Source organism: Pinus tabuliformis, chromosome 9 (assembly GCF_031772625.1).
Source record: "Pinus tabuliformis cultivar Carrire ecotype Pingquan chromosome 9, CPIR1, whole genome shotgun sequence".
Classification (NCBI taxonomy): domain Eukaryota; kingdom Viridiplantae; phylum Streptophyta; class Pinopsida; order Pinales; family Pinaceae; genus Pinus; species Pinus tabuliformis.
The window spans coordinates 1,703,687,634-1,703,699,806 of record NC_142307.1 but is presented as its reverse complement, the minus strand read 5'-3'; the positions used below and the strand labels follow the sequence as shown (position 1 = coordinate 1,703,699,806).

At 38.8% G+C, this 12,173-nt stretch overlaps 1 protein-coding gene across 1 annotated transcript in view; it reads left to right on the top strand.

Annotated features, from left to right (window-relative positions):
- LOC149155453 (cell division protein FtsZ homolog 2-2, chloroplastic-like) overlaps positions 1-12,173 on the top strand; it is a 488,563-nt gene that overhangs the window by 205,020 nt on the left and 271,370 nt on the right. The window contains exon 4 of the mRNA XM_089445548.1: positions 1,330-1,420. Within this exon, the coding sequence (XP_089301674.1) occupies positions 1,330-1,420 (91 nt within the window). The remainder of the gene's footprint in view (positions 1-1,329; positions 1,421-12,173) is intronic.

The window sequence follows — 12,173 nt, the reverse complement described above, 5'->3', positions numbered from 1 at the left end:
CCGGTTTTCCCACATTGGGTTTTTCTGGGGACGATTGTCCAAAAATAACTTTGTCCCTTGTGTGTTTGTCTCAGTCAATTCAGTTGCTGATTTGTATGAGTTAAGGCTGCATTTGTGTTTACTTCAGTATCTATATTTATAGATAACTTGTTAATTGAATGAACAAGTAGGAGAAATTAAACCAGATAATACAGTAGGGATTTCTAACGTGTCAAACTTAGAAATTTCAACACATTGTATTCAGGAAAAAAGTTTCGAGTATCCAGATCCTGTTACTAACCTAACTTCACACTTTATTCGACAATCCTGCAATCATGTCCATATTGATGCAAGCCATCTGTTGTTAGTTCACACTTTCTTTAGATTTAAGATTATTCGGTTATATTTTGACAGGTTATACTTTTGCATTTTTTTTTCTGAGGAAAATTCATGGGGAAACCCAAGGGATGCTTCCCCATATCCATGGATGGCATCCCTTTTAAATCCTTTGGCATAGACCAGTGTGCCTAACCTAGGATGAGTTGAACTAGGCATCTGCTGGTATAAGGCTAGCCAAATGGCCAGTGAAAATTGGTGACAACAGGTTGAGCTAACTCTTTGGGATTGTACTTGTGCAATTTGCTAAACTAGGGTAAAACTTTAAGTAGAGACTCCTCCCCTGTAAATGTATGTAGTTAGTGAATTTTCTTGTCTAAACTGAGAGCTCACGGAGATAAATTCAAAAACAAGATGTGTACTACACATCTTGTTTATAAGTACTTTTGGAAAAATTAATCAGATTTAACATTAAAGAAAATAACTTTCTAGTTTACAGTTTGTTATTTTGAATGGATCGATGAAAGGTTCTTTCCACTTATTAGACTTAAATTATTAATTGTCAGAGCTATGCAATTTAGGCATTACACAACTTACAGCCAGAATATCACAGTTTGTACTCAAGAAGAACAATTATGCAAATGTTCATATAACTTCATAATATTACAAGAGCTAATAAACGAGTTGCAGATACCTATATCTAGCTTTTTGTTTAGTCCCCACCTCTACTATTGAAGTCCTTAGTCTGATGTTAGAAACTTAACACCAGTCAATACTAATAGTGTTTGCATTCAGATTGCAAACATTAAAGATAGTCGGCAGAGATAATTCTGATTGTTTTGATCAAGTTCTCAGAAGTTAAATTTTTCAAATCATTTTAGTATGTTATGTTTTTGTTTGTGCTTATTTGTACACGATCCATTGTGTATGATTAAATGTTGCAGCAAGCAGGCATTTGGTCTCTCTTGAGTATCCCTTTATTGTCTAATCTTTTGTACATATTTTAATATGAAGGTTCCTGGATTGGTCAATGTTGACTTTGCTGATGTTAGAGCTGTTATGGAAAATGCTGGGTCCTCTTTGATGGGGATAGGCACTGCAACAGGTACTGAAGCAATCTCACTTAAAGTGAAGAATGTTTTATTAGTTTTGCCTTTCTGCTTATTCTTTTGGTCTCATGCTTCTCAAGGTTGTTGCATGTTCTATTTACTGTGGAGAGCTTTAGTTTTACCTTTTCATTGCTAACAACATTCATGGTTTCTAACTGACACTAAAAGTTTGAGTAGTAAAGATCTAAATATATAGTGTTTTAGTCTGCATAAATTCTGTTGCATTTTTTTACTTGAATTTCTCTGTTTGTAAACTCTGTTTTTGAGATGACGATGTATTTCTTGAAAATGATTCATGAAGCTCCATTTATATTTTCTCACATTTTACTCAATTTTTTATTTTTATACATGGCAAACTTTAAAGTGCTCACAATTACAATACAGCATCAATAAATTTAACGATTTGTTTGACCTTCCACTCCCATGTTGTACTCTTACTGGTTGTATTCTTTAGTCCCATTGACCTACTTTTGTCTTCATTTGTCGGACATTAATAAAATTATCTTATCTGATTGTTTGGAAGTCCAAACTTTAAGCCAGTCCTGATCTCTCTAATCACAGATGCTGAGACCTGCAGCAACAAGAATGTTAAAACTCTAGTTATGGGATGATTTGGTTATTATTCATTTAGTGCCAAATATTCACATCTGTGCCATTGTATTATCTGAACATTTCAGAATGTCACTAAAGATGAAGCTTTTATTTTGGAAAATGTATTGTATATTTCTTTGCTGAACAATAAGCAAAGAGAGACATCATATCTGCCTTGGCCTTAATCTCAGGAATGTCCATATCCATTGTGACAGTGCCACCTCTGGCTGAAAAATGTGCTACTAAATCTGATCTATGTTAGTCTTTGTGGTTACTCCAAAAAGGTTTTCATCTTGCTAGGAGAGTGCCATGTCTTCTAGCGACTTGGCGATTTTTCATGGACAGATGGATGGCTTAGCCTAGGTTGATGCCTGACCTTACTTAGATTGCTGGTATGGCACCCTTGCCTAGGAGGTTGATACCCTAGTCGGCTTGTCGAGTAGCCCATTGGGCGAACACAATGGGCAAGTTGGTTGTTTGACTAGGAGGGGTACCTGTTACCTCCTAGGTTCTCACTTAATGTGAAAGTCATACATGTGGGACCTCGAGGTTGACTTAGATAAGCTAACCATTGTCACTTCGGTAGCCTTATCTCTCTGTCTAGATTGGCTCTCCTCTAGCTCAAGGGGGGAATGCCTAAGTCAATCTAAGTCCAACAAGGTATGAGTGAAAGAGTGATCAAAGGAAATAAGGTAAATCTTGGTTTAGGGTTTGGCTTGGGCAAGTGAATTTCCAGATTTACACTTATAACATTTAGCTTACCAAAAGTGTACAAAACAGCAATGATTTCTTAAGGTAATTTAGCAAATCTAGAGTTGGAAGTCATAGATTTGTATACAGAAATGTAAGTCTAATTTATGATGGTAAATGAATGTTTATTAGACTTAATTGGCAAATCTGAAATGACGTATTTTCTGCTGTTAGTTTTCAGATTGCAGAAGAGAGATTTATTTTTATGAGTTTTTTGCATGGTTTAAAGGGGAGGATTAGTTCTTTTATATCTATATTGGGCAATGGGGGTCAAATGGGCCTCTTAAAGGGCTGTTCTAACAATATTTGTAGGACAACTAGGGCTGTAAAAGCATGCCATAATAGCCCGAAGATAGCTGAAAATAAATCCAGGGATTTAACAAAGAAGGACTCCCTAAAGGATGTAACTTCAAGCCAACGACTTTGAGGATAGTTCTGTTAAGAAGCAAAGCCCGAAAACAACTTTATTTGAAAGATGTATTGACATTTCATCCATGAATGAAACACATAAAAAAGTAGAGAGAAAGTGAACATTCACACGTAGTTACTTCTAAGATAGCAAATATGGTCCCCTTGTTGAATTGTCTACAAGGATGTTTAGTAGAAACCAATTTTATGATCTGATAATTACTTCCTAATGATTTCCTATCAATTTATCTTATGCCAATTATATCATTGAGCAATTATACATAGAAAATATCAACAGTAATGCAACGAAAACAGTGGGATCATGAAGAGACAACCATGCACAATAGAGACAACAAATTTTCCCTAGGAACCCCAAACTTCGGAGAAAACCCAACAACTTTTCTTCTAGGAGGAATTGTTCTTCAGCAAGGTTCGTAATTACATAAATTGTCTAGAAATCTGTGCCAAAAACGATGTCCAATATACTAGTCAAACCCGGTCATATATTCAGCGAGTCAATGCTAGTCAAACCACCCAAGAACATAAAAGTCAATGGCAGTCAACTTTCAAAATTTTGGCACTGCAGTCACCCTGAAACTGTGCCAAAGGCCTGTTGACCACTACGTGTCAACGACCCATAGCAGTACACCCCCTTTTTTCGCAAAAGGGATAGCACTTGATCGATGTGTCCGTGCCGTCCAGCTATCATCATCAACTTGACTTCCAAGATGTTATGTAAACCCTTTCTGCATGTGTATAATGTAAATAATCTCAACAGATTCGTGTCATGTATGTAACGACCTAGGTAAACCTACTTTTCTAGTGACGATCTCCATTTTGGGAGGTTTTTTGTCTCACCGATCCATTCTCGGATGGTCGGTAGAGTTTTCCTCCAGTCTTACCCCAAAGCTGGAATGGATTTTGTCGCTAGGATCTTAGGCGAGTCCTAGTGTTCTAGATCGAGTCTATGTAAAAGTAATTTGGGAATAATCCTAACTATTTGGTTAGGTTATTTTATTACAAATTGCTTGGTCTGCTGGATTATATTTGTGTCGCAGAAATGGGTAGTCTGTGAGGGTCTATTACAAATGGGTTTTCCCCCTTATGATGTAAAAAATATGAAAATCATGATGTAAAGTGTCTTGAGGGTTGGAAAAATAATTTATCCCCTCATAGGTTAATTAATTAAATTTTCTGGCAAAAAATTAATTAAAATCCTAAGCCAAAAATTTAATTAATTCTAGGTCCTAGGTAAATTTAAATTCTCCAAAGGCAAAATTCGTTGGTCCTTAAAAATTAAATTTTAAAAGGTCCCGGGACTAAGGTAAATTAATTATTTTGCTAAATTTTAAACCTTTGATCCCTGGGGGTTAAGTCAAAGTCAAATTTTTGGGGAAATTAACTCAAAAAATTTATTTTTGAGTTAATTAAAATGCATTTAATTAAAAAATTCGAATTTCCTCAAGAATTAAATATTTCGACGGATGAGATTAAAAGAAATTTTACTTTTTATCAATAGTCGAGATTGCTTTGACGAGGATCACTCGAACTAGCCGTTGGAGGATTTATCTTTAAATAGAAAGTCATTTGTCAGTCGATGGATCCGACCTTTGAGTTGTGTGCTTAGCAAGAAGCTCTTGTGTAATCTTTTTTCTGGATAATAAAGAAAGACTTTGGGGTTAAGTTTTGCTGGTGTTACTCTTCATGGGAATACTGTAAGATGTGTTGTTTTCATGCATAATTTTTTCTAAAGCCATTGATGATAGCTTCTAAAGAGTGATTTGAGTACAGGTATCTTGCTCAGTCGCTGGGGTTTGAATAATAATCTAAATTTTGAACGTAATAGCAGGTATCTCTATTTGTCTGAGTTTTATTATTATTTTCTCGCTCTATTTTTAATGGCTGGATCGAGTTTTGCAGGGAAATCTTGATTTTAGATCCTCGGGCGTTAGGGGAAGTTTTCAGTTGGACCAACCAACTCCCGATCTGTGTTCCTGGAAGAGCCCAGCTAAATTAGCTCCGGGCTTATCATAAGATTTTGTTGGTGATGCATGAAGGTTTCGAGTTAGCACCTTTAAAATTTAAAAATCTTTTAATCTTTGTGTGGCATAATGATAGATCTCGCTAATTAGAGCCTGCAACTTATAAATTTTGTAATTATTTTTCTAATGTGGGTTTTTTCTGGGTTTTGGTTTTTATCATTGTATATATCGTTTGGATGTTTTCTTGTTGTCGTGCAGCGACAGATTTGAGGAAGAAATTTGTATAGAGCCCAGATCTAAGTCCTGTAGGGTAAGATCTGGATCTCTGGGGTTTATCATCATAATTTTCCAGGGATATTATTCAAATTTTTTGCAGTCCAAGGGTTTAAAATTTCTTGGATCTGGAAATTTTCACAAGGGTTTCAGAGATAAATCTGAAGCAAAGGAACACATCATTTCAAATAAATTTTTTTTTTATGAAAATTTTCAAGTTTCTGGGCTACCATTTCTTTGCTGATTGTTTTTTTCGATTGGTGCCTGGGTTTTTCGATTCGTTGCAAAATTCCGAATTTTTTTTTAAGAAAACCCTTCTGCAGCTCCATTGTTGCCATCCCTCTGCTCACAGGTATTCCTACCCATGCTCAGCTCCAGCAACCCTCCTGCCCTCGTTCTTCCATTTTCCATTCATTGCCTGCAAAACGCTACTCCATCTCCATTCGAATCCCCTCGTTTTGCTGCCATACCCTTGCTGCGACGCCTAAACCCTCTTTCCTCTTTCCATCCGCAGCTGCCCTCTCGACCTGTGTCCTCTCCCTTCCTTCTAGCTCTTCTCCATTTTTGTGGATTTCGAAAACCCTCCATCGTTGCAGCCTTCTCTCATCCGCGGTCATTCCAAGCTTCAAAACACAGAACTATTTCTCTGTGCGTGTCTGCAAAATTCAAAGCCCCTCCCGCTGCCATCTCTCCTCTGCGTGAGACTGCAGCTCCATCATCCTTGCAGACCTGCAATAAACCCTCACTCCACCCTTGCCATCGCCGTTTTCTCCTCCGTTGTCATACTAGCAAGCATATAAATCATGTTCATTTTCTTTCTTTTTGTCTTTATCCTTAGTTTATTTGTTAGGGTTGGGTTTCATGAATTAATTTTTTTTTTTTTTAAATTTTTTGTTTGTTTTTCTTATTTTGTGGATTTGTTTATTTCTGATTTAATTTGGCTTTCGTTTTTTTTTGTTTTATGACTTTGCGCTTTGATTTTTTTAGGTTTTATTTTTTGATTTCATTTGTTTGTGTTAGGATTTATTTAATTAATTAATTTTTTTTATTCTTTTCAATTATTATTATTATTATTTTTTTTGTTTATTTTCTTTTCTTTTGGTTTTGTTTCACATTTTATTTTTATTTTTATTTTTTATTTTTTGACTCTTTGATTTTTGTTTTGATTTTGATTTCATTTAAAAGCAATCTAAAAAATTAAAAATTCCAAAAAATAAAAAACTTAAAAAAAATTAAAACTGGGTGTTTTTGAAATTGCTAAGGAATTAAATCAAAAGAGGAATTTGAGCCTTTACATTTAAGAAATTTTTATGTGGCCTATGGCCCATAATTTTTTTTAATTTTGATTAAGGTCTTTTGATTTGATTTTTGGTCACGTTAAAAATTTCATTTGCCACATTAAACGTTGCTTCATAAGCTTAGCATTTACCTAAGGGATAATTAAAATTCAAATTTAAAGTTCCTTGGTGTCTTTGGTGCTAAGTGCAAAATTTTAATTTTAATGGTAGTGATTTCTCTATTGTCAAGTGTGATTAATGTTTTAAAATTCATATTGACTATAGGAGATTTGGGATTTAATTGCTAGAAACTCTTGCATGATAAAGTTTTGGGCGTTGACATTTAATTGTTCATGATCGCCGCTTTGCCACATTTATAAACTGCTCAGGGTAACTTGTTTTTGTTTAGTCTATGGTTAATTAAATATAAAGGCACTGGTCTATAATTATTTTTTATCTTGTGGTTGTGTCGTATTTTAATCTATCCATCTCAGTTGACCAAGATTTGTTCTAAATTCATAAAGTTGTCTATCTTTAAGTCTCCTAGAGCCTGTGTTTCACGAGCTATTCTCATTTATTCACCTTAGGGACTACCCCCCTTGACTTGTCTAGGAGTGAGTCTAAACTGTGTGAGTAAGGATTAGAGTTACAACCCTTACTCTGAGCGTTGTCGTGGTGCCTAGACACTTTGTGTGACAACATTTTTTGACGCAGTTGCTAGGGACAGAGTTTTTCTATCCTTGGTCCTCACAACATTTTTCTAATCATCTAATCCTTTCTGCCATTCATTTTTTTTTTTTTTTCTAGTTAAGACTAACCTAAGTACCCACAGGGGATTTGAACCGGTGACCTATCGCAAGGAGTGCTTTAACAGCGCACCCATTCATCTTCAATCCAAAGCCCTATGGGCTTTTTCTGCCATTCATTAGCCCGTCAAGTGACACAACATTTTTTTGCGCCGTTGCCAGTGATATTTTTTATTTTATTTTATTTGTTTTTTTAGACTTTAACGGGTATAGATTTTATTGAGCGGCAAAACAGCTGCCGCGTATTGAAATTACATCAAATAGGGAATTCGTTCCACAGATTTCGAGCCTCATCAGATCTGAGAGCCTGGTTAATTTTACTATGCTGAAATGGGATTTGAGATTGGATCAGTCCTAGAAATTTCCACTGCCCAAACGACGACGCTTCTGTTCCTCTGCCCGGAGTCCAACTGATGTTTGCCCAGCTGATGGCTTGTCGATCCAGAAAGACCTAGAACCAAATCTTCGAATCAGCTCGATCCTCTCTGCTGTTTTGCGGTCAATCCTTTACCGCCGCTGGCTACCATTCTTTGAGCCCCAACGTCCAGTTGGATAGCAATTTTTATGAATCTGATTTTAATGCCTTTCTCAGAGACAGAATGCTCTCCTCGTCTTCTTTGTCGAATCCCGCCACTGCTGAGGATGCTTCTGAGTAGGATAGTTTAGCTGGATCCTTAAGCACGCTTCTTTGGAGGCAGAGTCCCTTCCATTCGGAGATTAAGGGATGATGCATATCGATTCATCTGAGTTAACTAGCAGTGATCTTCTGCAACGGATAGAGCCCAGATTGGCTTCCAGGTCAGCTTGACTGTTCAGATGTCTCAGAATATGAAAAAAGGATATTTTCCGGAATTGGGGCAGAGTTAACTTGATTTTCTTGAATATGGAGGCTAATTGAATCTGCGAAGGAGTTGAATTGAGGTTCAATGCTTGGATAATCAGCCTGGAGTCTCCAAAGACCGACAAAGTCTGCAGTTTCCTTTTGATAGCCAGCTTGAGCCCTTGCCACAGAGCCAGAGCTTCAGCTCTGTTATTAGATTCGATGCCCAGCCCCCAGTGGAACCGAATTTCAGTTGAACCATCCGGATTCAGAATAACCCCACCCCCACCTGCAGCTCCGGGGTTGCCTTTAGAGGCCCCGTCGAAGAAAAGACAGTGTTCCCCCAAAGCAGATCGCCATTTGATAAACTCCTGTTCTTCCAGGCGAATTTCCCAGTTAGCTTGATGGATAGCTGGAGGTATGGTTTTGGGATCATAGTTTGGAACAAGTTCTTTGAGCCAAATCTCTTCCGCACTGTCCAGAGCTGCTTCATTCTTTAAACCATGTTTGGTGTCCAATGTCTCTCCCAGTAAAGCTTGGATTTTAATAATGATTTTGCCAGGATTGCATTTTTCATCCCTGAACAGCCTATTGTTCCTCTCCAACCACAGCTTCCAGCAGGTAAATTTAGGAATCCATATCCAGGCTGTTTTGAGGAGGCATTTTTTTGTAAGATTGAACGGGGACAATTTGGCCCAATTGTGAAGCAGGAAAGGAATGTTACCAGGAAGCTCCACAGCCCCTGATCTCAGGACCCCCCTCCAGACCTCACGGGCAAAGGGGCAAAGTAACATCAGGTGGTTAGCCGACTCTTCCTCTGACAAACACAAAGGGCATCTGGATGGCCCTTCCATTCCACGTTTTCTCAAATTATCTCTGGTGAGAATGCTGTTATGGGCTAACGTCCAACAGAAAAAGTCGATTTTGGGGAGCGAAGGAAAGGCCCAAATAAATCTCCATTGAGTAGGATCAGGGGGGACATTAGTAGTAGCTGTTATACTTTTGTATCCTTCAGAAACTGTGTAGCTGCCAGAGGTGGAGCCCCACCCTCTTTTGTCTTTAACTGTTGCTTTGATTGGAGATTTTCCTTGAAGTTTATCTAAGAGAAGCGAAGCTTCAATCTGTAGCCTTTGGGGAATCTCTCCCAAGTACCAGCTATCCCACCGTCGTCCATTATCATTTGTCCAATTTGAAATGTCCCACAGGGTGTTCAGGTTATTGGATTGTAGCCAGTTTTTAATGTTTGTCAGTCCTTCAACCTGATTCAGAGGCTGTTCACCGAGGATTGGATCTTCCCAGATTCTGATTTTTTTCCCATTACCTGGTATCCAGTAAAGGTTGTGACTGAAATGTTCCATAGCAGTAAGACAGAGTTTGAAAATCGGAGAACCTTTAATGATTTTTGGAGGCTGGTCCAAACACCTCAGCCGCTGTCCTTTGAAGTATTTCTTCCACAACACTCTCTTACTCCAGCTCGCCTTTCCAGCAACAATATTCCAAAGAATTTTGGTGCCCAGGGAGAGATTCTGGGCACCCAGATCTCTTAATTGAAGACCTCCTTCCAGCATTGGTTTTTTAATAGTGTCCCATTTAACTAAATGGAGTCTTTTTTCATTATTTTCCCCCCCTTCCCATAGGAATCTTCTCAGCAGACTGTCCATTTTACTGATGAAGGTTTTGGGAGCCAGCATAATGGAGTGTTGATAAAGGGGCATGCTTGTGAGAACGGATTTCATCAGGACAACCTTCCCCGCATTGTTCAGCCAAGTGGCTCCCCAAGCTTGAATTCTTAATTTTAGTTTGTCAAGCAGGGGCATCCAATGAGCAACTTTGGGAGTGGATTTGAAGATTGGTATCCCCAGGTATTTTAGAAACTCCCAGGTCTGAATTCCTTTCATCTCTAAGAGCCTGGCAATATCAGCCAGTTCCTTGACCGAGCAGTTCCAGCCATAGATAGTGCTTTTTCGGTAGTTTATCTTGCTGCCCGAGACCTCCTTGTAGATGTCCAGCTCCTTCTTAAAGGATCTTGCAGAGTTTATGCTCGCTCCTCCAAGCAACAGAGTATCATCGGCAAATTGGGCATGGTTAATGTCTTTAACATTGGAAGCCATTCTGAGTCCTGGCAGAGTCTGGATTTGTTGACAGCTATCAAGTTGGAAACTAAGCACAGAGGCTTGAATAGCGTAGAGGAGCGGGGACAGCGGGCAACCTTGTCTTAAGCCCCTTGATGCGTTGAAGAACTTTGTTGAGCGGCCATTAACCAGCGGCGCAATCCATGGGGAGCCGATGCAGGCTTTCACCCAATTTATGAAGGAGATAGAGAAGCCCAATTTCTTCATAACAACATAGAGGAAATCATGTTTCACCCTGTCAAAGGCATTTGCTAGATCAAGCTTTATCACCATGCCTTTCTCTTTTCGATGGCAACTTGAATGAACTGCTTCTTGCACCAGCACAATATTGTCCAAAATCTTTCTCCCCTTGATGAAACCTCCTTGATTTTCCGGAATGATATCTGGCAAAACATTCTTGAGACGGTTGGCTATTGTTTTGGTGATCAGTTTATAGCTGGTGTTACATAGTGAAATGGGTCGATATCTGCCAAAATTAGCAGCTCCTTTTTCTTTCGGGATCAGGGCCAAGAAGGCCGAGTTGGTGCTGCCTCCGATCTTGGAACAGGATTGAGATTTCCTGAGCATTCTCAAAAGATCTTTATTGATAGTAGACCAGCAAGTTTGAAAAAATCTGGCATTGAACCCATCAGGCCCGGGAGCTTTATCTGGCTCCATGCCGTCCAAAGCCTTCTTGAGCTCATCCATGCTGATCGGAGCCGTCAGCATAGCGTTGACAGATTCATGAACACGATGAGGGATTAGGTCAAAGGGGTAGGCTTGGAAGTCTAAAGGAGGGTTTTCAGGAGCCGTATAAAGCTCTTTGAAGAATGTGTAAGCAGCACTTTTGATGCCTTCAAAATCTTTGACCACTGTATCTTGGGATCGAATTTCTGAAATAGATTTAAATTGCTTGCGTGCTTCGGCTTGCTTGTGGAAGAAACTGGTATTCTTGTCGCCAGCCTGCAGCCATAAGTTTCTGGATTTTTGTCTCCAGTACTCCTCTTCTTCCCTACTGTCTCTATGGAGAGTTTTTTGCAGCTCAACTTCTCTTTGAATCAGATTTTGAGATATAACAGACTTCTCCATTGCAGATTGATGGGCAACAAGGTTTTCTAAGGATTCTTTTCTCTTGGCAGTGGGTGTTTTCAGAGTTTTAGCCCACTCCTTGAGTCTTCTTTTAAGGCCCCTCAATTTTTCTTCCCACACATAGAAAGGAGATCCCAGGATCTGCCGATTCCAAGCTTCAGAAACCACTTCATGGAAACCATCTTGCTGAATCCACAAGGGACTGAATCTAAAAGGTATTGGACCAAGGTTTCCATCAAGGGATAGCTCGAGACTGATGGGTTTATGATCAGAAGTGCAATTTGGGAGGATTTTAGACGAGGCTGTTAGACCACATGAGAGGAAAGAGGATTGGACAAGGAATCTGTCCAGACGAGCAGCTATGTGGTTGGGCCCTAATCTTTTGTTGGTCCAGGTATATTTTCCAACAGAAGGCTTGATATCCTCAAGATCCCAATCTAACATTACGTCTTCCACCCATTCTCTAGCTGGATCCCTTACTGGGGAGCCCCCCTTTTTCTCATCAATGGTAAGAGTGACATTCAGATCACCTGCAATAATGATATTTCCTGGCTTGTGCAATAAAAGAAAGGACTGAAGCGAGTCCCAACAAAATTTTTTCTCAACTGGAAGGACCGGAGCATAAATATTAAACATACTTAC